At 32.3% G+C, this 27,393-nt stretch overlaps 2 protein-coding genes across 2 annotated transcripts in view; one reads left to right on the forward strand and one right to left on the reverse strand.

Annotated features, from left to right (window-relative positions):
- The window catches only part of LOC127710401 (uncharacterized), a 175,577-nt gene that overhangs the window by 36,443 nt on the left and 111,741 nt on the right, over positions 1-27,393 (reverse strand). The window lies entirely within an intron of this gene.
- LOC127710402 (uncharacterized) lies at positions 7,254-20,700 on the forward strand. The gene is made up of 6 exons (XM_052216231.1): positions 7,254-7,624; positions 13,905-14,438; positions 15,374-15,658; positions 16,510-16,584; positions 17,596-17,680; positions 19,051-20,700. Exons 1-6 carry the CDS (start codon positions 7,270-7,272, stop codon positions 19,232-19,234), a joined length of 1,518 nt encoding a protein of 505 aa, XP_052072191.1. The 5' UTR covers positions 7,254-7,269; the 3' UTR covers positions 19,235-20,700.

Consider the following 27,393-nt stretch of genomic DNA (forward strand, 5'->3'; position numbering starts at 1 on the left):
AAGTTAATTGAAAGCAAGGTTGGATAGTTGTGAATAGAAGAGTGTCAATATACAGCTACTTTTTAAATTTACATTTTAAGGCTTGACTACTTTATTTATTACTTGGGAGTGTACATAACTTTTTCACAACTCTATTGCAAATCCCAGTTTCTGCAAACCGGATGTCTAATGCAAATTGCACAAACCAATCGCAATATAAATTTAAGCACTCAGTTTGCTTTATAATCTGGATGCATTTATTTTATCTATCATATCTTCATATTTTTTTCCTGGATGCCTTCAATTATTCTTATACTCGTTTTTGAAGCTGTCTGTACTCATGATGAATATTGTAAAGATATATTTAAAGTCCAATTTTCATGTGAAGTGAAACCCTGTGGCATCCTACTTATAAGAAGATTTCGTATATTTTTCTTGAGAGTAACACACCAGCTTCATTGGAACCTCTTATATATCTCATATATCCCAGTGAACTTGAAATTAAGGATACTACTGATACTACAAGGACTGCTTCATACCTTGATCTTTTCCTCAATATTGACACAGATGGACGACTTCACACGAAAATCTTTGATAAACGGGACGATTTCAACTTCCCAATTATCAATTTCCCATTTCTCAGCAGTAACATACCCTCTGCCCCTTCATATGGTGTTTACATATCTCAGTTGATACGTTATGCTCGTGCAGGTTCACACTATACGGACTTCATATACAAGAGTGTGCACCTAACTCAGAAACGGCTCCAAAAAAGTTATGAGGAGGACAGATTAAAAATGACACTCCGTAAATTTTACGGACACCATCACCAATTGGTCGATCCAAACGATTTGTCTTTATCCAAACTAACTAAGGACATTTTTACCACGTGTTAGATTGTGGTTTGACATTACGTCGTCTGATTTTATAATTACCGAACGTGACTTATTCCCGATTGTGACTGTTTTGCTGAGTTTTGCTATAAGACGTGTCACGGTACCTTTCTATCCAAAATTCATGTATTTAGTTTTGATGTTATATTTGTTATTCTCATCGGATTTTGTCAAATGTCTTATCGTTTGTAGTTATAAATCTTATTTTTTTCTGTTGTATTTGTGTGTTATGGTAAAGATTATTAATCACCCTGTTCGTTAATTAGATTTTAGTTTTGGTCAACTAAATTTATACGATATATTTGGTTTACAGTTTGATTTAGAAGAAACACCGACATAGCTAGATAATACTATTAATTATCTTATTACTACCACATTTTATATTAATTAGTATTGTAATTTTCATTGTTATTGATAAATGTTATATGAGTATTATAAACCAAATCTTGAATTCTATCCTAATTCTATCCTATTTTGGGGAAATTTCAGAAATTCAAATGTGACGTCACCTTCTTTTAGCGTTGATCTCTTTGGCTAACTCGGCTGTGAATTTTTATGTGCTGGATAATGTTGTTTTATGTATCCGTTTTTATTCTGTAGTTAGTCACCACTTCGGTGTTATCATGTATATCTATTATATAGTCATTTTTATAACTTTACTGTTTACAAAAGTATGAATTATTCTAAATACTAAGGATTTTCTTATCCCAGACATATAACCTTAGCCGTATTTGGCACAACTTTTTGTAACTTTTGGTCCTCAATGCTCTTCAACTTTGTACTTGTTTTGGCTTTCGTTCTTTTTTTATCTGAGCGTCACTGGTTAGTCCTGTTTGGACGAAACGCGCGTCTTGCGTATTAAATTTTAAACCTGGTACCTTTTGTTAGCTATTATTCGTATGTTTCTCTGTCCTATATGTTCTCCCATTTATTTGTATTGTTGTCATTTTAATGTTATATTTAACATTGCCATAAAAGCGGGATGTTTGGCTAGCCACAAAACCAGGTTCAACCCACCATTTTTTTCTTAAAATGTCCTGTACCAAGTACGGAAAATGGCCATTGTTATATTATAGTTCGTTTCTGTGTGTGTTACATTTTAATGTTGTGTTTCTGTTGTGTCGTAGTTCTCTTATATTTGATGTGTTTCCCTCAGTTTTAGTTTGTAACCTGGATTTGTTTTTTTTTCTCAATCGATTTATGAATTTCGAACAGCGGTATACTACTGTTGCCTTTATTTATATACTGACAATTATTTTGGTCTCATAAAACATCTCAAATTTCAAGAATTTCCTTAAGTTACTTAAATCCATCCAAATATTCTACAGGAAAACTTGGTTTTGAAGAATATCTCATTTTCAGAAGTCTTATGAATACCTGAACATACTCTTAAAAGAACCAATTTATATAAAAAGATATCAGGATTAAAATGTTGTCCGCCAGACGCGAGTTCAGTCTACAAAAGATTCATGATCAGTGACGCTCGTATAAAAAAAGTAAAAAAAGGCCAAATAAAGTACGAAGTTGAAAGGAATTGAGTACCCAAAATTTCGAAACAAAGGTTTTGCTGAATACATCTGAGGTAATCGCTTCGAAAATGTCAAAGTTTATAATAGGACAGCCACTCAAAAAAAGAAAGAAAAGAGAAACAGCTAGAGGTCAGAATACCTTAACTAATGATGACCATGCTTGAAAGTCACATGTCAAGCTCTAACTGCCGTGTCCTGAATTTGGATAAGAAACGCGAAAATTCACATTCGCGAGTGAAATTAGTATTTATGCATATTCAGAACGAGAATATCTTACAATTAGTACAATTAGTAGGTTTTGCTAGATACGCCGACAGGGATCAAGGGCTGGAAATTTGAACTGCTACAGGAAATGAAGATATACTGGATAAAGGTAGAAATTACCTTCAACAATGAGCAAAACCTATACCGTAAAGTCAGCTATAAAAGGACCCGCCATGACAAAATATGAAACAATTCAAACGAAAAAAACCAACGGCCTGATTTGTGACAAAAAATTAACGAAAAACAAATACATCATTTTAAAAAGTAATAAATTTACTCCGCTAAAGTAAGAGGCTATTCTAGGGTGAATCTTTAAAACACTTTAAAAAATATTTTTCAAAAACAAAATGACAACACAAAATTAATTGTTTCAAAAAGAGAGGCGGAAGATACCAAAGAGATATTCAAATTAATAAGTCAAAGACATTAAACTGACCATAAGACAAACATCAATCTCAATCTACAAAACACAACAGAGGAAAGTAAAATCATTGAACCCAACCAAAATCTAGGGGTGATCTAGTGTGCTCCGAAAGAGTAAGATTGTAGTTTAAAGACAACATTAGTTTATTGACTTGACATAATAACAATAATGTTGAACCTCGCATTTTCTCGTTTCTCAGCCTTATCCTTATGTCGTTATCATGTCAAATCAATAAACTAATTTAGTCTACATATATGTTATACTGATCATCGCTGTTAAAGATAACAAATTCCGTCAGACAACTCATAAAGGAGAATGGTCAAATATGATGGTGAAGTCTTGTAGTCAGCACTTCTGTGTTGGCATAAATTATCATTGATATGGTCATTTTTATAAATAAACTGTTTACAAAACTGATTTTTTTCGGAATACTAAGGACTTTCTACCCCAGAAATATATTACCGTAACTGGTAAATTTGGGTCCTCAATGCTCGTCAACTTCGTAATTTATTTGATCATTTTAACTTTTTTGATTCGAGCGTCAGTGCGTACAAAATTTTAATCCTGGTATCTATAATGAGTTTATTTGGTAGGTTATTTACGGATAAGTACTGTACCATTATTTTGGGTGCATTAACCCATATACATGTAACATTGCAACAAAAACTAGAACGAGTGTTTTCGAGAAGAGCGTGCGATGTGAACTGCCGGTCCTAAATCCAGATAAAGAAGTGGGAAGTCAATCATTTAGTAATTGTATCTAAGTAATAATCAATTTAATCGGAGGTAGTTGTCTGTCAGTTCTATAGTGCAAATGAAACCTACGGCTTTCAAAATGAAGTGATTTTGAAGTAATTAAATTTTATTTGGCATTTCCGGACTTTCGGACGGTTTTTGTCATTTTCTTGGTTTTCTTATAGAAATCCTATACAAGTGGTAAAATTGAGAAAGGTGATGACGAATTTCATTCTTATTTTGCTATATTTAATGTTATATCTTTTATTTTAAAGTTCTACGATAACGGTATTTTGCACAATCTGTACAGTAAAAAATCTTTGTGAGATATACGAACGTCATTACTTGCGAGTTAAAAGGGGAAGGTTTGAGATAAAAAAAAAATATACCTGTGTCTTTTTCCAAAACTGAATGCTGTATGTTTGTTTTTTTATTCATTTATATATTTTTAGTTTTTTTTCCTTTTTATTTTTGGGAGGGGGGGGGGGGGGGGTCACCATTAAACTTTCTTTTGATACTGTCTGTATTAGCACCTAATAATTGCTGAAGACTGTGTGGTGCCCTCTAGATGGTCTTTGCATTTTGACGCATATATCTCCGTTAACTAATTTTGGTTGTTGCATATTTTAATAGACGTGTTACGAAATGGTATATACTCGACGCTGAGGTTGACAAATTAGACTTTAAGTGGGGGTATCGTATCAAAACACAAAAGTGGTTTAAAGATTTGAATTACCTGTGTATCAATTGAATCTTGTGTTAAAACTGCACAATAATGATGTCCACGTATGTTTGTTCCTTATAACAGACGTCCCTTTGATCTCTTTATTATGGACATTTCATTATAAATAATCATTATGTAACAAATGTCCATAAAAATAAATCCGTGAGGAATAAAAATGAAGAATCCCATAATATTTCTTCCTTTTGGAACACTGACAGGAGGCAAGAGTATTGCAGAAAGGATATAAAATCCAAGAGAAAAGAGAAAAGGAAAGCCGATAAAAAGAAGTAATAGATGAGAGAGACAACACTTGCCTTTTTTTTACGGACCTAGGTTAAACCTTCGTGAATGTTTGGCAATTGTACATATCATGCATATGACCAACATGACGCCTCTAGAGCCTCGCTTGCCCTTATAAGACCTTAGGAATGATTTTATAATATAATAATCTGTTAATGCCTACTTTGGAAAAGCTTAATTTCCCTTATATTATTTTCATGTAAAATGATACTGGTTCGACACAACGAAATGAGAATCTTTGGAAAAGACATCCTATATATGCATATTCATGCAAAGTTTCAAAACATTTCGAATTGTAGTTTTGAGGTCTAAAATTGTCTTATCCGTTTGACCAGCCTTTCAAACAGTCTGAAAAGTCTAAGACAAGTTGTTTCTTTGTTTAATACTTTAACTTTAACTTTAACTCAGTCTTAGAAACTAAAGTTTAAACTGAAATTGTAATTCCTCTTGTAAGGGTTCTATGTCAAATGTGACTCATTTTTCGCCTGTTTGACATCCTAAATTCACATAAAAGAATCATATACATTATTTTTTTTAAATTCACACGCAGTAGTTTCCTAGGACAACAGTATGATGCCGAACAGTTTTAATTTACTGCCTTCAATTCCCCCAGGATTTTGTCGCAGAAAGAATAAAATGCAATAGTCCTATAATCATAAGCAATGATATCAGAAAATGATTACTAGTATTCTAAATTGATATAATTTCAAATGAACGAAAGAAGTGTGTAGAATACCTGGTTAACATCGCGCTAATTGAAGTTTACCTGTTTTAATCGATAATCAATGTTTTGACACAGTCCCCACATTTAAAGTCTAATTTGTCAACCTCAGCATTGAGTAAACACTTTTTCGTAATACGTCTATTAGAACGATCAAAACTACATTTTCATATAAAAAAACAATGATTTACAGTTTGAAAATCAAAAGCTTAGTGTTACATTCCATTGTGCATCAGATATCATATAGACGTTGATGAACAGGTAAACAAAGTTTAACTTCCTGAATGCGATAGGCTCCTGATCGATTGCTCCATGTTATATTTTATCATACTGCGTCATAATGTTATCTTTGATACACATTTCTTCACCAATCTTGTTGTTATTACAGTTCTATGGTAAGTTTATTTTATATGTAAAACTTATTGTAATTACATAAAGTGCAACTAAGAGAAGTTGAATGTTTGAATTTAGGCGGGGTTTTTTATTATGCACAGTTTTGTGTCTTTCCACCTCGGTATTTGAATCAAGTGTGGAAGGTCACAATTTCGATCACGACTAGGTCGATACAAAGACGTACAAAGTATTGCATATGAGTGAAAGAGTGACCACTGAATTTAAAAATAAACACCCTCCAGTAATCCATTAGACTATCCGTCTTCTCAATTTGCTCTGATGAGGATTGGTTGTTCTATTTCACCTGTTACTAGTCTATTTTTATGACGTATTTTAAATAATTGTAATAAATTCAAATTAATAGTCATATTCATGGTGATTGACTCCAAAAAAATGGCGTTTACTTATTAATAAAGACATGAAACAAAGAATAATGTACTTTGTTTGAATGTATACAATAGGGACTACGATCTTGAAAATTCGTAAACAATGTTATATCTGTATTGGCACGTAAACGGTCACATTTTCACATTAGCTGGATAAAACTGTCCGAGTCTAGATTCACTTAACCAAAAATTGGATATAAATAAAATTGAGACAAAATATAATGTGAAAAAAGTATTTTAATGTAAAAAAAAAGTTGTTAAACAACATAAACAATGGGTATATTTTTCCTTTTAGTATATTATACTATATTGTTTGTTTGTTTGTTTTGTTTGTTTGTTTGATTGTTTGTCTGTTTTTGTTTGTTTTGTTTTCATTGCAATTGCAATATACTTCATTTGTGTCTTGTGAATTTCAAACGACAATTTGAGATGCGATTTGGAGAATGCTATAACGATAGGAGATTGTCAACCATTAAAAACCGTGCAGTAGAATTCATTTTTTTTATATATACATATTGTGTTGCTTGTATGCTTTGGAGAATGCTATAACGATAGGAGATTGTCAACCGTAAAAAAATCGTGCAGTAGAATTCACATTTTTTTTACATATTGTGATGCTTGGATGCTTTGGAGAATGCTATAACGATAGGGATTGTCAACCGTTAAAAATCGTGCAATATAATTCACATTTTTTTTACTTATTGTGTTGTTTGGATGCTTTGGAGAATGCTATAACGATAGGAGATTTTCCACCGTTAAAAATAGTGCAATAGAATTCAATTTTTTCTTATATATATAGTGTTGCTTGGTTGCTTCCGCGTTAAATCGCAGTGAGACTTATGCAGAAGTTTCAAGGGAAATAATCATGCATGCAAGGTTACGGTTTTCATTTCAGTAAACACAAACTCAAGAGAGGTTCATATGACAAATATATCTGAAGTAGTTGGCACTGATGGTATCAACTTGAAATGTGTATATGCCAATGATCATGGCGACCTAGTGACAGGTGTAGACTTCTTTGCCATAAATGATTCTACAGACTCATTTGTCAAAATAGCAGAATCAACATTATCTATGTCAAACCCAACAAAGTTACTACCCTATGGAGAATATCTGTTTGGCAGTGCTTATATCACCAAATTGTCAGATTTGCCTTCTGAAGTTGTTCTCACATTTAATGACCTAAAATGTAAACATGAAAGAAGCTATAGATGCAGGCTGAGTGTACACAGCGCTGTGCCAACTCATTCGGCACCAATACAAATATTTGTTAGAGGTAAGAGCATCATGTAATAGTTAGCATGCGCAACCCCCCGAGTACCAGGATGTCCTACTACAGATCAAGTAACCTGTGCAATTTGGGGGAAAAGTTTACTGTTTACCCATGATGTTGTCGTGAATAGAAACATTAAACAGTTAATTTTCCCCCCAAATTGTACCGATTGTAAGCTTGATTTTACATTTTTAGGTTGTTCTTACTTGACCGAGTACCAGGATGTCCTACTACAGATCAAGTAACCTGTGGAAAAAGATAAATTCCATAGTCAAAAGTCGGTAATATGAAAATAGTATATTTGTTAGCCGGCATGAAGTAAACACGACGAATCAAAGATTTCAACTTAATATAAAACTAATATCGGATAATGGTGTTGATAAAAATTACACCATTCCAGGGCCTTTTGTTTTCCACATAATTAATATTACCAGTAATTAACAAGTTCCGGGTCGAATCCGAATCCGATACCGATATCAATAGTATATATACATATATGTTACATGTAGTTTCCGGTTGTAATAAGAAAACAAAAACGGCTTCAAACAGAAACGGCGAATCAAAGAATTACACTTTATATATAACTAATATAGGACAATGGTGTTGATTAAAAATTACACCATTCACGCTTTTTTGTTTTCCATATATTTAATATTACCAATAATTAACAAGTTCCGGGCCGAGTCCGATACCGATACCAATAGTATTTGTTATACTTCATGTCAAAATGCCAGATTGTGATTGGTTAATACGAGGTAGATAATTTACTCTATCCCATGGAAAATACTCTATTACCCTTCACGGAGACTTTTGATCAATTGTTCGCTTTATTAAATATGGATGGTTGTTATGTTCACGATGTCATAGTTTATTACTTTGAATTTTATATTTAATAGACAGTATAATAACAGAACATTCAGTTTAATAATAAATTGAATAACACATAGCTGAGAGGGCGATAGAGCAGATTGTTCCCCCTCGAAAAGACATTGTTTCGCCAAGGTTGACAATGTTTTCTCGGGGTAACAATCTGCTCTATCCCCTTCTCACGGGTTCAAACAGAAAGATTTTGAAAGCAAAGAAAACTGTGCACCTTATAATCAGCATGACTTAATCAGATGACAATACAAATACTAAAATTCCAGGCTAAAAATAAGGCGAAAGTACTTTAATTCAGTCACGAAACATGTCACGGGTGTGTTTTAGTATATCTATATTTGGCAGTGGTAACATCACCAAATTGTCAGATTCGCCTTCAGAAGTTGTTCTCACATCTAATGACTTAAATGCAAGCACGATGGAAGCTTTAAATGTAGATTAAGTGTACATCAAGCTGTACCAACTGATTTGGCCCCAATGCAAGTATTCATCGAGGTAGATGAAATTTTGTACATAAGATACCATGTGCAGTAGAAAATTCTTAGATATTAAACTGAAGACTTATATACTTTTTTCAAATTTGGTGAGATGGCCTCGGTGGCTGAGTGGTCTAAGTACAATGTAGTTTAATTGTTGTATCGCTAGCTTGTCAACACCGAGGTTGTGAGCTTGAATCCGCATTCGACTTAAATCTTAATTGACTAGGATTGTCACTTTTCCTATCGAAGGTCGATGGTTTTCTCCCAGCAATCCGGCTTCCTCCACTTATAAAGACTGACCGCCATGAAAACGCACATAAGTGCCGAAGGTAGCATAAAACACCAACCAATCAATCAAATGCGGTGTGAAAACCATTTTGAATGATATTCCTTATAAAAGTCATCTGATAAAACTATACTTTCTTACAACGGGTGCAAACGGATAAATACATACTTTATGCATTTGCTTGCGATCTTAGACCTTTTAAAGATGGTATATTTGGACACTTTTATTATTTAGCAAACACATATTTGATAGACTAAGTTTAGGATGGTATTGCTTTCAATTCCAAGTATCACAGGCACTTGTCTCTGAAAAAAGCATTTCCTATATACCTTAATATAACACAAGGTACTTAACTCGCAATTTTGAAAAATGTCACCTGTCGCGAATTTCCGTTATATTTCGATTTTTCGGTTGTCCCTACTATAACTTGTTATGCCGTAAATTTAAATTGATTTATCTACACAATGGTGTATAACACGCCTACATTTGTAGTCGGAATCATTCGTAGCAGGCCTCCCAAAGAATGTCAGTCGTAATTATTTCGTATACCCACAACCGATTGAACATATAAGTCTCGCAGTAAAGGATTTATCATAAAAAGTATTTCCAATAAACCTGTTAGTTTTTGTCTTAATAGAACTTATCATTGAGATAGTAAATTTGTAAAAGATTCCGTGAAAAAAAAATCTATCAAATGTTATTTGAGGTATGCCTAATGAGGTACGAGTTTCTATTTTTAGACTCAAATTTTCCCTTTCCATCAATGTCATTCAGACTCTCTCTGGACTCTTACATATAAAATGAGATAACCCCAAGAAACATTTATTTTTAGCAATAAGATTTGACCATTCGGAAACCGAGATAGATACCAAATGGACAATTATAATTAACCATTTACTGCGAGACTTATATTTCCAATCGGTTGTGTATAACCGTAATAATTGCTAGTTAAGTACCTTGTGTTATATTAAGGTATATAGGGGGAAGGGGGGGGGGGCATTTTAGAGACAAGTGGCTGTGACAATTATACTGAACCAAACATTCAACACAATTTCAATGATACTTTAACTGTGATACTCAGGACGACTAAAGTTGTAAAGAGCATTAACTGTGTGTCGTTCAAACGCAAGCGATATCGAACCAATAAACGTTTTCGACTTTTCCGTTTCGTTCACTATATGTCCTGGTGCTGGAGAGACACATACGTTTATATGTTTAATTATGCAAGCTTCTAATCATTGCTGTATCGCTTTCAAATAAAATACCGAAGAATGTGTAACATTTTCTTCAAAGGGTCCTCAATGTAACGTCATTAGGGTGTGATGTCATATATCGAATTGTTAGGCATGTGACATCACATATGTCCAGCTGTTGTATTTTCTAGGCACACGAAATGCAACCATATATAATTAGTGGCAGCAAGAGAGTTAAATGTTTGATATGTAAAGTTTCAAAACTTTTTTGGGCAAAACAAATTTGCCATATAAACGACGAAATATATTAATACATGACATTATACGTTATATGGAATGCTACTGATCCCCCACGGATCAATAACGTAACAGTACACTAATTGCAACGATCGAGTACCCAAATTGAGTCCATTTACTAGTAGCAAAAAGAGACTAAATTTGTGTTTTTGTGATTTGACATTATGCACGTCTTTCTTAAAAAAATGAATAGTAAGCATTGACTATTGTAAAATTGTTCTAATAATTAGAGAAATAAAACAAGACATACGTTATTCGATTTTTACGGATGTTAATTACTTAAGCATAGATACAATTTGGGTACTCCCAATTACAGAATCGTGTCTTGTTTGGAGGTCGGTTCAAACCAATATTTCTATGATTCATGAATATGGATTCAAAATTTAATTGGTGGAACTACATAGTAAATAATGATACATCTACAATATCAACACAAATGGAAACTTTTGTCTGGATTATAAATAAACGTAGGTGAAAAAACTGTCAAAATATGTGCAATTTGGGTACCGTCACGTTAGAGGGTTAGTACAATCCATAGGGGGTAAAACCGAAGACCGAATCTCCTCAGTAGTGAACCGTATAACGAATTTATCGCACTTGGGACCTTTCCTGCCAAGTTATGTACGAAAAATAAACAATGAATTACAATAACATTAATTTAATAGATGACGTCATCATTAATAGTAGACGTGACGTCATGATACCCATATGAAATCTACTGACACATACGGATCCATAGGGGGTCACCACGCGAAGGCGTTAAACCAATCACAAAGTTTCTAATTTACCCGAGGTGCTACAAGAGACATTTACTGAAGAGGATCCTTACTTATACGTAAGATATGCACATGACATTTACAATCTCGTTCAACCGACTTAAACACAATATACATAAATTAGTAAAATTTAACTCTCTAAAACAGTATCATAGTTAAGAAAAAAAAACTTGTACAGCGTTAAAAAAACAATAATGCACAATTTAATATCACAGAATGCTTGCCACGCTTTCATGTTAAAAGCTGATATGAATCATACTGACCAACTTCAGCGGTTGTATCCAGAATAGTATTAGGTGTAATACCACCATTGATTTTCCCCTATTAGTCTTTGTTAAATTTGCACTTTTCAAAAAATTGTGCAGAATTTATCTTTGTTTCAAATAAAGAAATACTTGGCATGAGTAAAGTTTGATCCTGTCCAGTACTATAGAAAAAATTTCACATAACATTTCATTGCATATAAGAAAATAACCATCACTGGAAGTTAACCAATCAAATTTTCCCCCTTTTTTAACCTGTATACAAGCTTTAGTAACCATGTAACCTCAAGTTTCCAAAATATTCTATAGAAACCCCAAATAAAAAAATAATGGTGCTTTGAAATACCCAAGATATATGTTTATGACCCAGAAATGTTTTACTGCAATGAAATGTAGGATCAATTACCTACAACTGTCAAATTCAAGGGAATATTTTTTTTCGACCTATTTTCGTATGCAACCGGATGTGACGTACTATGATTTGGTGGTATTACACCTAAAGAAGACTTTTTTGTTAAATAAACTGAATGTGACTTTTTTCCTTTGTTATACTGGTTATTTCAAGCATTCCTGTCAAGTTTTGTCATAATCAGTTCAATAGTTTGAGAAAAATCTAGTATAATGTAAGACGACATCTGCAGCGATTCGAGCTAAATTTCTTCGAAAAATCCAAACCAAGCCGCATCATGATAGAATATAGTGTGGACCAATAAATGATCAAATATTTATCTCATCTGCCTACAAACAGTTGAATATGATACAAAAGATGACTTTAGGATGATAAATACTACCAATGGACCTCTTTGTCTTCCTTATAAGGTCTCTTTTGGTCCATTTATACCTTTCATTTCCTCAAAATTTCGACTTTATAGGCCAATAAATAAAAATTTTGGGATAACTTTCACTCATTTATGATAGAAATGTTATAATAAATGATTAATTGAAGTATTCAAGCTGAATGAACTATCCGTATAAAAGTTTACTGTCTCCAAGGAGGTTTCAATAAGTCCTTACATAAAACTTAAATTTACTCTGCGTTCCAGAGAGGGACATAAAAAGCTTCTCTTTTGGTGAATAATTTGTTGTTACTGCTTTAAAAATCATTTCATTTACTTAAAACTATATATTTATTAAAGTATTTCTTAGGAAAAATTTTCTAGTATAGCAGAATATAAGAAAAAAGGAGAAAAAGCTCCCCAAAACTCTAAGTATGGCTTATTCTGTCAACTAATATTCATGGTAAAGTCCTATTTCAAGGAAATTTTCTCATAAAATGTGTTTTGGAGACTCAATCCACTCAGAATATTTCATTATTAGTAATATTTCACTTAAATAGCAAGAAATTTTAACACATGAGAGTACTCACAAGGTCAAAGGTGCATGTACAGCTTCCCATATTAGGTGTAATACCACCATTGATTTTCCCCTATTAGTCTTTGTTAAATTTGCACTTTTCAAAAAATTGTGCAGAATTTATCTTTGTTTCAAATAAAGAAATACTTGGTATGAGTAAAGTTTGATCCTGTCCAGTACTATAGAAAAAATTTCACATAACATTTCATTGCATATAAGAAAATAACCATCACTGGAAGTTAACCAATCAAATTTTCCCCCTTTTTTAACCTGTATACAAGCTTTAGTAACCATGTAACCTCAAGTTTCCAAAATATTCTATAGAAACCCCAAATAAAAAAATAATGGTGCTTTGAAATACCCAAGATATATGTTTATGACCCAGAAATGTTTTACTGCAATGAAATGTAGGATCAATTACCTACAACTGTCAAATTCAAGGGAATATTTTTTTTCGACCTATTTTCGTATGCAACCGGATGTGACGTACTATGATTTGGTGGTATTACACCTTTTAATACAACAACTTCATAAACTGTGACGAAAAACAGGTAGACCGTAAACATACGTGTATTTCTCCATATTCCAAGAGCATATTACAGGAAATCTTGAATCGTTTCTCTTGGAGAACAAGTAATTAATTAATACGATAACATTTTCACTGGATCACTAGCCTATGGTATTTTGTATTCGAATTATTTCGATGTTGCATTGAATCTATCAAGGCAATATCGAATGAATTCCATATATCTTACAGTTCCACCGTCGAAACCTCAACATGTTTTGATAATTGATACACCAGTGGATGTTTCAACTACAGCTGCAAAAGCAAGTGTTCGCATTCCTACATCGTCTAAAAATAAGCCAACTATAACATTTCCAGGAAAAGACATCATCCAGACAACTCCCTTGTATAATTTTGGTTCTCAGATTGTTGATGACGACATTCTGTCTACTACCTTCTCCGATTACAACACTGTTCAGCAAATGACCGAGGAGAAAAGTATAATGGGAGAAGACTATATTACGTTTAAATGTTCTGGAAATGTTGGTAAGCCTGCAGGAATGTTCATCTTTCAAAAGTTTCGTGAGGACAACATCCAATCTACAACCTATAATGCAACGACTACCGAAATAGAAGAGATTCCAGGAAACTGTTCATACTATCGTACAAGCTACCTCATATTTCAGGTAACTGCTGAAGACAACCTGGCAGTGATACGATGTGTAGTAGTATCACCTTTAGCAGAAGAGGACACGTATGTAGATTCAGAAAAGGTAGAAGTTAAATGTAAGTATGCAATTATAGGACAAAAACGTTTACTACTCTCTCTCTCTCTCTCTCTCTCTCTCTCTCTCTCTCTCTCATGTCATGTAAACTGAGCATAGTTCGATTAAAACGTAAACTTAACAGACTTTGTGCCATGAACATACAGAGATATCTAGTATACGTTAACAAGACAGAAATTAAACAACACAAATAACTAAAACCCATATAGAAGTCTTAATACAGTCTTCTACAATAAGTCCTTTCTTTTATCATAGATACTAGTTTGAAGTTGTTTATTTAAAAAAGGGGTCAAATATGAAATTGAACTCTTACATGTAGCCTTGGTAGCATTTTTAGCTTCGGATGTAAGTTCTCGCTGAAATAAGGGACACTTGTCTTTAAGAAATTTTGTATGTATTCGGCTTCAGATGAATAAAATTAACGAATCGGCTTGACTTTCCGTCTTGAATTTTCCTTAGAGTTCAGTATTTTTGTTGTTTTACTTTTTTCTAGCACAGGTGCACAAGAACAGGTATTACCCATCCGGGCTATAGCTTTTTGTTGAAAGTTCAATACATCAAACTGGACAAATTTGGTGTTGTTGGTGGGTCTCTGATAGTCTGCGTTATTTATTTATACCCTCTCTTCTGGGCTAACTGCGATTTAGAGTTGGATCTATTGTATAAAACATCTATCTAGTGTTGAAGATCGTAGGTTTCCCTCTGGATATCTATTTTGTGTTGTTCAGTAGCTTTTTCTTTGACGTAGACAAGATGATCAACATGATCAACGCAAGTTTCGCTGACCTATCTGAAATTAATTTCAGGAAGTTCAGTACTGTTATCCGAAGGAACCTCCATTAAAACGACGATTTTGCTTCTTTCCTAGCATGCCGATTCTCTAATTATGTTCATTTCAATATCACATGCATGAATTTCAATAACTTCCATCTTCAGATCACGTACAGATACCAACTGTAACAAAACATCCTGATAAACAAGAATATATAATTGGTAGAGATATTTCTATAATATTAACGTGCACAAGTGACGGAAATCCTAAACCAATCTATCGTTGGTATAAAGAAAACCAAGATAATGGCATTATAACTGCTGGAATCTTTATTATTAGTAATATAAATACCACAAATGGCGGTATATATATTTGTAACGTCAGCAACACCATCAATGGTCATACCTACACAAAAGCGGCTAAAATGGAAGTCGATATTATAAATGAAGGTAACCTTAATCAATGAATTATGAATTTACCCCCATGCTTAATCGACACTGTAAACGTGTATATTTCTGATTATATCAATATCTAATATATTCAATTGACCTAAATGATATCGTATACGCTGGCAAATTCTTCATACTATTGAACAGAGAGTTATATAACAGTAATACTGTTACCTCCGGTCGGAAAATACATAGAATATGCTCATATGAATTTTAGGGATTGAAATCTTTTATATCTTTTTATAAGGAAGCAGAGAAAAATTATCAATCAACGATGAATTGCTAAAATTGTTTGAACTTTAAAACAAATTACGGTATTGACGTTCTAGAATTGTTTGTTTATAGTTTATCAAGGCTGAATTCATTTTCAACAGAATCTAATTTTATTATCAAATTTTATGGATACTTATGTATATTTATATGGATACATAAGCAAGTTGAACATTTACTTAGACAGTATTGGTATAGTCTGTCTGAAATTTGAATTAAAAAAGCAGCTTCATGGTAAATGTCAATTAGAGAGTAACTCCATTGAAAAAATTACTATTTTGTTTAGATCGTTGTCGTTTTGATATTTTCAAACTATGAACAGAATGTGGCACTGGTTTCTTACGTATCTTGTTAATTGGTTTTTTTTTTAAATAACGAGTCACGTGCTATAAAATAATCAGCATTATATATTGAATTAAAACAGACTCATTCAAACAACTTATATAATTCAATTTTTGTTTTCTAAATGATAAGTAGAATAAAGCAAACTGTTTACTGGTTTATGTATCAATTGTTTAATCTTGAACCAAGAAATAACAAAATAGAAAAAAACAAGCAAACATAAGAAATCTTTATTTCAGAAAATGAAGCTAAATCTACAACCTCAAAAACCATCATTTCAAATCAAACTGCAGAATTAAAAAACGATAACACCGGTAAGTTTTTGTAGTTGCAAGTTCACAAATTCAAATTGGTAAAAACTAGGTTTGAATTGAGCATCTGGTTTACCCTGAAAATTTTAAGCACTCATCCTGATAAGGCGATGCATTTTTGTAATATTTATTTCATTTATTTATGCATGCATAGTGTTCATAATCATCCTTTACAATAGATGTTAATAGGAATCAGTACAATCTTATAATTTCGATTTTCAACCACTTTTTCATACATTCTGAAAGATTTCTACAGTTGAGATAGTTGCTAGCCCTTACGTTTCTTAAAAAAACAAAAACAAGAAGTAATCGATCGATATTTTTTGTGTTAACTTTATTTACATATATGATAATAATATTAACAGATATGACACGTATTTATATTTTTACGGGATTGACAGATTGTGCCACTATTGGAAAGGAGAACTGCTGACCCTTTATGAGCACCTGATTTTAATCCCGGTTTCAATATGAGATTCGGGTCGACCTATCAATGATTTTCTGTACAAAGACGTTGTATGATTGCCGATGATTGTTTTATTTTTCATAACTGTGTTTGTAAGTTCGTCTCTTCTTTTTGCTATGGTATTGCCTGTCTTTTTTTACTTTTTGTGTTAGTTACCTTAGGTTTCGTCTTTTAAGAAGAGGTCAACAGTTTAAATCCTATTTTGGGTCTGTACAAAGTCAGGTTTATTATAATTCTTTACTGTCATGTAAGTAAAACATGATACTTATGACAAATACAAATGATAAACAATGAACAAAAAATTTAGCTCTATAAAGTTTAAATGTTTGCCTTGTCTGTGTTTAATGTATTGACTTGGTTGTTATTAGTTTTCAAAGTTTACTCTGATGTTTAATAGTATTGGTCATGTAAAAATTCCTGTTATCTTATATACATGCTATATTTGATTCGCATACAACATATTCCAAGTCACTGGTGTTTAAAATATCCAAATATATGAACATTATTCATGAATCTTATACTGATTTTTTTAACTGCTTGTATTGAAGCTGTCATTGTGGTTGGCACAGTATGCGGATCAATAATATTGGTTCTTTGTGTGATGTTATTTGCTGTTGTACAGAACAAGAAGAAGTAAGTATCAAGTTATATTTATACATGCATTGAATTAATTAAAATAAATCATTATATTGTCGTTTTTGGACAGCGGGTCGATGAATATATTGTAATGTGACGTCATGGATATAAACATTGACCGTTTCAAAAATCATGAAAATCACTGAAGAAACATTTAGTGTCGACATTGGTACCGCTATTGCTGTTTATGTTTAACTACCTCTGGCTCGATACGACGGCTGGTGGACTCATTGTAACAGTGCTCGAGGGTTTCACCAACTCGATAGCACGTATTACCGAAATGGCATGAAATTCGAATTGTTTTATACCCCCACTCTAAATATTTGGTCTTTATTGCAATCACCTTGTCCGTCTTATCCGTTCATAATAACAGGTAAAAATGTCAAAAATTGAGGTACAGCATTTACCATTGTGTTATATATTTAATCACTATAAAAACAAATAACTATTTCAAAAAAGAGAATCAAAATGGCATATAGACATTCCATAGACAAAGTGCATAAGCAAAAATGAAAGACAAGGATATATTACCAAAAAAATGGACCAAACAATAAAGGTTAAAAATATACAAGGACACATAAAAAGAACACTATAACACGTAATTAAGATGACACACAACGTCAGTACCTAAAATCTATACTTAAGGACCGTCATGTATTAATTGTGAAGTTGATTCGGAATATTTATCAAAAAGGTCTTGGTATCTTCCAATGAACTTTTTTAGAAAAAAACCGAGACGTTCTTTAACATAACCCTGGTTCATCAACTTTCTCAATGTTTTTGCTCAGACACTGGTGACGTTTTTTAATATCTGAGTAGCAGTTGCAAGCTCTTGAATACCGAATGAGTTTGGAAATGTATATCCCATATGCAGGTGAAGTTGATTTGTTGCTGCTTAGGTAGGGCAAATTTATAATTTCAAGATTAAAATCGTTTGTCATAGAATCTGGTACTGAGATGACCACTTATGTAAAATTCGAGGTATTAGTCTAAAAATGAGGCGAAGGAAGCCGTGTCTGTTGTTTCTTTAATTTCTAGTTCTGGGGGATATATTAATGGAACCCAATCAGAAAAGTTTGGATTGTTAATGGAAAGAACATAAACGATATATCTGAAATTAAATGATCTGACTTCTTGATCTTATTGTTTTTGACAAGCGACTGATGGAACTCCGTCTCATATGAAAATAGGAAGAGGTCGGCAAGGAGAGGCGCACAGTTCGTTTCCATAGGAATGCCTACAATTTGTTGAAAAAGTCTTAGACCATTTCATTTTTGTCAGTGTTAGATATTCATATCAACGTACAGTAGTGCTAGAAGGACAACTATTTATAGTAGTTTTCATTAACTTCATCTATTTTTCTATAGAACTTTAAGGTGTCCTCTTACAGTTAACTGCCGAAACATAACAGAAGACTATGTAAACACAACACAGCAACATAATTCACTATATGAAGGAGTTGGACATGTTTTGGATGTACATAACTATGAAGAACTTTCAACAAGGGAACATCAGTATACAAATACCAACTTTAGTTACTGTAGTAGTTAATTAAAGTAAAGAGCTACTCTGCGATAGAAAATATTTGCATTATAAAAAAAATATCCATTACCAATTGTTTTAGAAGGATATATGTGTGTTTGTATTGCCCTAATAAACATTTTGTGTACTTTTATGGGTTTAGTCATTATCAGGAAATATTTATGCGTGTATAAATATTATCTAATTTTGCCAAACGTTTTCTTATCATAACGTATAAAATAACAGCCATTTAATATCAGCCAAATACATATTTTATAAAGGTTTTGCTAAACTATTTTCAATTATCATGTTAATTTATTCGTGCTGGAGTGAACAAGACGTGAGTGAATACTTCTTTGTTAGAACATGCAATAAAAAGGCCTTGTTTGATCTGGAAGACTGATAAATACAGTGTGATATTCAAAATAGGTATTGTTCAAAAAAGACATCCGGCAATAGAATTTAAGATCAAGGTCATATATTGTCACCTAGTTTGTCTGCTTCCTCTCACAAAAGGTTTCATGTGCATCATGTAGAAATTAGTGTACCAGGAAATACTTTCCTTGTATAAAATGTTGGGAATTTGTCAAATACAATATATAATTTGAATTGGCTTCATTCATTTTCTGTATTGTACCCAAAAAAATGATGCACATTTACTGGCGTTCATTTTAAGCTTTCATACGGTTATTTTCTGTAAACTAACTTTCATGAAATATTAAAATAATTCGAAACACTTAGGTTGCTCTATCCTCGATTAAAGATTGTATAATTTTTAAGTTTTCACTTAATGGTCATAAAAGCTATGAACATATATTGTACAAATTTCGAGATTCCGATGTGCCTGCTCATTAACTTAATTACTGATTTGTCGTTCTATCTGTTTTAATTTGAGATTAAGAAAAATTATGGCATAGAGCACCATCGACAACTACTTAAATTCGACACATACAAAACGAAGATTTTCATTTCCTTTTTGAAACAGATTTGAAAAAATATAAAATTGTCATTAACAAGCGAAGTACAAGTATAAAACAGTATTTACATATCATAAAAAAATGTCTAGCACTTCAATTGTGTTTTTTGTCGAGAACAAACACTCGTATTTAAATTATAAGATATTTATTTTTGCAATGTATATTTATAATGTTTTAGTAGTTGTCTTTTTATCATTTTCCTTTGAGCTATGGCGACATTCGTCTTTTAGCATCAAGAATTTGTAAGGACTTTTTTAAAATAAGAGATGACATTTAGTGTTAGGCATACGTATGTCACATTATAAAGTCTTAAAGTTTACAGCACTCAGTTATACACACGGGAATTATAAGTATAAACACTTAGGTTAAGTATTCTAAATAGTAATTTCCGGTTATTGCTTTTGTGAACACGACATACAAGATGTTATCAATAAAGTTCTTTCTTGTTCAAATAATATATTTTTATCATACCTCTATACAGAATTTTTCGTTTTTACCATATAAATTTTATTGCAAATATTTCTCTATTATTTCCTCTAGGTCGTATACATAATTAATATTTGGTCTTTCACTAAATTCACACATTTCTTCCTGTTTACCATGACAGATCTGATATGATTTATGTTTGGGTATTATAATAAAAATCTTCAATAACACGTACAAGGAAGCACAAGAAATAGGGAGGAAAAGGAAATAATTATCTGCGGTTTTTTTTCTGTTTGCTTTTAAGGTGGTACCTAACACTACAGGGAGATAACTCTGTAAAAATCAGCTAAACGTTTTAATTACGTTGTATTGTTAAGGAAATATTAAGCTTCTCAATGATCAAAATTAGTGTTTGTCAAACTGCTATATAACCAAAGAAATTTTTCTGATAAAGTGGTTGGTTCAAATTTTTTGAAATTTTTATATTTTTGTCAAAGAGTCAAAGTAAACATTTTGTCAAAATTTTATGAAAATTAAACGAGCCAAATTAATGTTAGTCAAGATGTTGGGTACCACCTTAATGAAAGAAAAATATAGTGTTATGCAATTTCAAACGGTGAGCAATCTACAAATATAAAATTAATATGTTTCGTTACTGTCCTTTTATTATAACTAATCATGAAAACAACTAATGACAATTCTTCTCTTTCTTATATATGTATTGTCTACTATTCCAGTGACCAATGACCGATTAAAATTATATCTTGGTTAGATGAACCTTGCCAGACCGACTTGTGCACCTTATAATTATTCCCTAAACCAAATAAAAATGACAAAATGGTCATAAATTTTGAGACAACTAGCCGATATTTTATTATAGTAAGCTACATAAAGACTTAGAGATGACAAAATGTGGAACGAAAAAACCAACAATGCAACAAAACAATATCTAGTGTACAATTTGTACCTTAAAGTAGTGGAATTGTTGTTCAAATTGCGATTCCATATACATTTTAGATCATTAAAGCCCCTTACATGTAAATACGCCATGTCCACGTATATTTACTTTTTTTCAGGAACGACCATTACATCCTTCATTATTGTACAGACCAATATAGAGATGCTCCCATTGTTACTTATAGGAGGCATACACGCAGAAAAAGAAAAAAGAAAACAAGTAATGCTATATCAGTGTCTACATAAATAGATACTTATATACATCTACGCACTTCGTCCTCTTTCACAATAAACACCAGCCTCGTGATATTATTAATGAGAATTCTATTAATGAAAATATAACAAAACATTCTATCTCTGGAAATTAATCTTTTTACCTAGTACTTTAACATCTATGCTTTCGTTTTTTGTCAGTTGGATTTTAGAATAAAAGTATTAAGTATTTAGGGCAGATTTTAAAATAAGAAATACAACTAGAGTTACGATTGTGAGCAATAGCTGATAGCACCCTCGTCGCCCATTGTAAGAGTAACGGCAGCCATTTTGAAAATTCCAAATTCAAACAGCGCATCTACACATGCCATATAACATATTTGTAAAGTGTCATTAAGTTGAAATTAAATTGAAATTTTTGAGAATTTTGCTGTTTCCAGGGCAACGTTGACCATTTCCAAAATTCCAAAGACAGATGCCACATTGCCACATGCTATGTTTCATATCCATAAAGGTTTTTTGGGTTTGATATGATAATCCTTAAGAAAATACAGATTTAATGTGTTTTCCCGTAGTGTCAATGTAAAATTTCCCCCTATCCATAAAGTTTTATTGGGTTTGGTATGATATTCCTTAAGAAAATATATATAGCTTTAATGAGTTTTCCCGTAGTGTCGATGTAAAACTTTCCCCCTGTTTTCACGACAATGGCAGCCATTTTTGAATTTCTAAATACTGTGTGCACATCTAGGCATACCAGGTAACATTTCCATAAAGTGTCATCTATTGAGGCCTTATAATAAAAGATTTGGAAATTTAAACATTTTCCATATTTAAACAGTTTCCATGGCAACGGTAGCCATCATGAAAATGCCATACCCCGATTGCAAATCTGTACATGCTGGTTAACATTGCGATATAGTTCCATTAAAATTGGTTCATACAATTCCGAGATATAAGCTGGATAAAAAAGTGGAAGAAAAATAATACGAAAACAAAGAAACGTAGATTATCAATATGTCACCCCAACTCCGTTAGGGGTGCCATAACTATATACTATATAAGGCTTTGAATTTAATGGTATGAAGGACTTAAGAGTAAATTCGAAATTGTCATTTTATTTTTTTATTAAATGCAGAATAACAGTTTTCTTCAATAACTTGTGTCTATTCGACATCAATGAAATGACAGACAGCAACCAACGATAACCACTGGGTTATAGCCTCCCGACTTTATACAGACACATATAGAATGCAGTGAGGTAAAACAGGTTTCTGAGCGCCAAGCCCTCCCATAACCTGGGACAATTGTGTAACATAAGAACATACTGCAAAAATCAATTGGAAATGGCTTGTCTCATCAGATTGGTACGAAGCACAAAAAAGACAAGCATAAAGACAAAAGATACAACGTACCAATCTATAAGAGTATTCACAGTATTTGAAAGCTAAGTTAAAATAACAATAAGGAGATGTGGTATGATTGCCTATATGACAACTATCCACCAGAGTTCAAATGAGGTAAATAATAGCAATTATAGGCAGCAGTATGGCCTATAACAATGAGAAAATTGCAACGTCAATTTTGTTTTGAACAACGCCGAAGATAAAATGGACATTTTTGTAGGTATTGCTAGCTAGGAAATTAAATAAAATCATTATAAAAGTAAGTTTAAGGTAGTTCAGGGGTATACCGCCATCTTGAATTGTACAATCACAGTACATAATCGGTCTAGTTCTTTGCCTAGATCTGCAAAATTGTAGATAGATTTATTGGTTACACTGTTTATATATATAACGAAAACTTAGTGATTCATTGCATTATCGAAAATGTTTTAACAAATACCAAATATTTATGGTTTTTTAATCAATTTTTCAAATAAGCCATTTAGGGGGAGTTAACTCTTTTAGTACAAAATTTATACTGGACATTTAGGGAAATTTTCATTTTTTTACTTGTAGCAAGAAAACAAGTTCGGTGACACCATTTTTTCTTTCTATTTTCTTAAAATTTATTATAAAACCTATCTTCTCATATTTTATTTCAAAATTCTGTCTTATAGATTTCCTTTTATGCACAAAAATGTGTTTTTCCATAAACAATCTAAGCAAATTTTGGCAATTTTGAACGACTCGTACCTTAAAAAATAGCGCGGTGACCCGTAGTTTTTATTATTTTTTTGAAAAAAGCATGGTCAAATCTTCATTTTGGCAAAGTATAAGAAAATTCTGTCATTTTTTTTTCTATACCCCTGAACTACCTTAATGTATCTGTTCATTTTTTTTTTATCGTGAAACTGTTTATTTTCTATACGTTTTGCCTTTATAAAATCAAAATGGCTACCTTTCGTACGCGTATTATAGGTCCGCTTCGAAGTTCTAAATTTTCCTATTAGAATCGAAATAATTTTTCATACCATGCTCTATGCTCATTTAAACATGGGGCCTCATTATATTTGTCAACATTTTACAACTCACTAACTCTCGGTGTAAAGATATTGACAAAAATAATGCCTACCCATGTTAAAATGAGCTGAAATCATGGCATGAAAGAATTATTTCTTAAATTTGACAAAGACGCCACGTTTTTGCACCTGATGTAGTTGAAAGTACCTACCATTCATTCATGGTGGATGATTTTTAAACGAACTGAGATGTGGCATGATTAATTGCCAAAAAGATAACTTTCCAACGGACATCAAATGGCGTAGAAGTTAACAACTATGGGTCAACGTACAGCCTTCAACAATGCGCAAAACTCTTACCTCATAGTACGCTATAAAAGACACCGAAATGACAAATGTAAAATAATTCAAACGAAAAAATAATAAACGAAAATTAACACACGACAACCACTGAATTATAGGCTTCTGACTTTGGACATGTACATACAGAATGAGGTGGGTTAAACATATTTGCTGGCGCCCAATCTTCTCCATAACCTGGAACAGTGGTGTAACAGTACAACATAAGAAGTCCGTCATAGTATCCTAGTTAATCGCTCGCGAAACTAAACTGATAGTGGTATTGAATGCGTATACTGCATATATATGGTACAGTAAATTTTAGAGCTCCGTCCTCTTTGAATTCATATGAAACGAGTTTCTGGTAATTATAATGGTCAAAAAACTATTACACCAATCCATATATAAACTAAAATTAGTCCTCCTTGTACGTTTTTGTTTACATTTATTACAAACCCATAACGTATATGATCAACGGAAAATAATTAATTCAGTGATTGTTGATCGCTATACTTTAAAATTAATTAACATTCGTATTTTTTTACAATTTAAAGTTTACCGGACCGCGACCTTAATAAACAATCAACACAGAATTATGTAGCCCGTGGAAAATCAGTGAGTTGATAGAGCGATGTTATTTATTTTTATACCTTACATGTGTTTCCATTTGTTTATTAAACTTTGCCATAACATTCTGTTAATCCGGTCTTTCCCTTCCACTTGCGCTTTGCGGTTGTCGAAGTTCTTTGGGAGTTCTCGTGGTTAAGGTCACTGCATACCGAAAAGCTATCGGCAAACTAGAGTACGGGAAGACAATAAATCAATAACTACATTTCTGAAGATTTTGATAAAATTAAGGATTTTCTTTTACCAGAATGTCCATGTAGATTGCATAAACTTTATTTTTAAATCATATTCTTTGTTTGATACAAATTTTTTCCGATATGACACATTCAAGTGCAATAAATTGGGAAACACATTACCGTCGATTGTCGTCTAGATCTTTGGAGTTTCAAATGATGTAGCAGACATTATACAATACAATACAATATAAAATACATTGCTTTAAGAAATATAAAGAGAACTAACTATACAAGCCTGTAGATATCATTGCCCGAAACATACTGTAAATGTTTTATATTTCTAAGTAATAGACCCTTTTTTATTAAAATTCTTACTTTTCCAGTATCTAATTTATATCAAAGAGAGGATTTCTTAGTTTGCAAATAAAATTGGTTTGCCAACAACTCATGCTTTTGCTTTCATTTAAAGTTTCTCTTTCAATATATAGTAAGAATATAATTCTTTACTGAAATTAAGACCGGAACATTCACATTTCTATCCTTATAACTGATCACTCGTAAAAGTTTGCAAAATTCCAATGGAATAGATTAATTTATATTAATCAAGTATGTTCCATGTATTTTTGGGTCGTCCGTTTGTTCCTTATAATTTAAATTGGGTGGGATAAATGTGAAAAAATACATGTAGTCACCATAAAATAAAAGCACTTGTTTCTTTGTTGTTTTTTCTTTTTTTAATTTCATGCGTTTGAAATGCTTTTCTGGATTTTTTAAAGTCGAATATTGGAAAGCCAATGATCTATAATGAAACTATGAAAATGAGAAGGAAAAACATCATCCATATAGCGGAACGTTAAGTTAAAGGATAATGCGGCTTCTTTGTAGTCTGCCTAAGAAGTTCCAGATTCAAGTCTGCCTCGTATGAATAAGGGAACATGTTGCCATGAAAAGGAGCACTGTTGGTTCTCATGGGAATGTCGATTGTCAGTTGCAATACTCATCAAAATGTAACGAATACCTGTTTGTTGTCAATAAAGAAATCAAGCATCTTGATAACGTCATTTTAAGAGTATTTCTTTGTTTTAAACGGAGTGTTTTTTACAAGGTATGATTTGTCTTTCCCTAAAACAAGGTATGTTTTCTATTCTTATTTTTACAACTAGGTTAGACCAACTTTTTCACACTGAATAGTCATTGGCTATTATCCTGTTTTTCGATTTCTTTTTTTTTTTTTTTTTTTGTAGTTTTTATCACTGAAATCAAACTTAAACAATATATGTCATCAGAAGTTAGATCTCAAAAATCGATGTAGGTAACACACACAAACTGAGGTAAGCACATGAAATCCAAAGAGTGCGTCGACAGGGCTATGCCTTTCCATCTATGAAGTATTCACCCAAACTATGTGCAAATTCACATTCAAGCAAAATGTCAAAATCGAGAATAAGATAAAATATGTAAAATTACGAATAAGACGATTGTTCTGGTTTCTAAGGATTTAAGACCGCTAAAACATTTTGCTAGTTACTGAAGACACAGACAAGTCGTCAATAACTTTGTATTGGTGAACGATAAACTGTTTGTAGTGTCGATTTCGGTCGTTCTTCCTCAAAACTCAGTTGGATTATTTTTTTTTGTTTGAGGAGCACACCCCTGCTAATGAAGTCCGTATAGTGTGAATATGCACAATCGTAACGTCTCAACTTAACTATTAAAACACCATACGATTGGACAGAGGGTATGTTACTGCTCAGAAATGGAGGTTGACAATTGAAAATCATCACGTTTATCATAGATGAAGTCATCCATTTGTGTAAATATCGAGACCAAGACCAAAATAAAAAGCAGACCTTCATGTTTTGGCAATATCCAAGCACTCAGTGAAAAATGGGTTACTCAGTTACAGGGCACCTTCAAAATACATGTATGTTTCTTTTCCTGAAATCTCAATAAATATCTTGGTACAACAATCGCAATTATATTATAAAAAATGCATGCAATTATTTTTTGAATTTACAATATTTGTGTTTGGAATCAGGTCGGTTGATCACAAGTTAAGGCAACTGTAGT

Source organism: Mytilus californianus, unplaced genomic scaffold (assembly GCF_021869535.1).
Source record: "Mytilus californianus isolate M0D057914Y unplaced genomic scaffold, xbMytCali1.0.p SCAF_76, whole genome shotgun sequence".
In the NCBI taxonomy this organism is placed as follows: Eukaryota; Metazoa; Mollusca; class Bivalvia; order Mytilida; family Mytilidae; genus Mytilus; species Mytilus californianus.

Coding starts and splice junctions, on each gene's coding strand:
- LOC127710402 (XM_052216231.1), top strand. CDS start 7,270: ATGACAAATATATCTGAAGTAGTTGGCACTGATGGTATCAACTTGAAA. Junction 7,625..13,904: donor AATACAAATATTTGTTAGAG/GTAAGAGCATCA, acceptor TATATCTTACAG/TTCCACCGTCGAAACCTCAA. Junction 16,585..17,595: donor ATTAAAAAACGATAACACCG/GTAAGTTTTTGT, acceptor CTTGTATTGAAG/CTGTCATTGTGGTTGGCACA.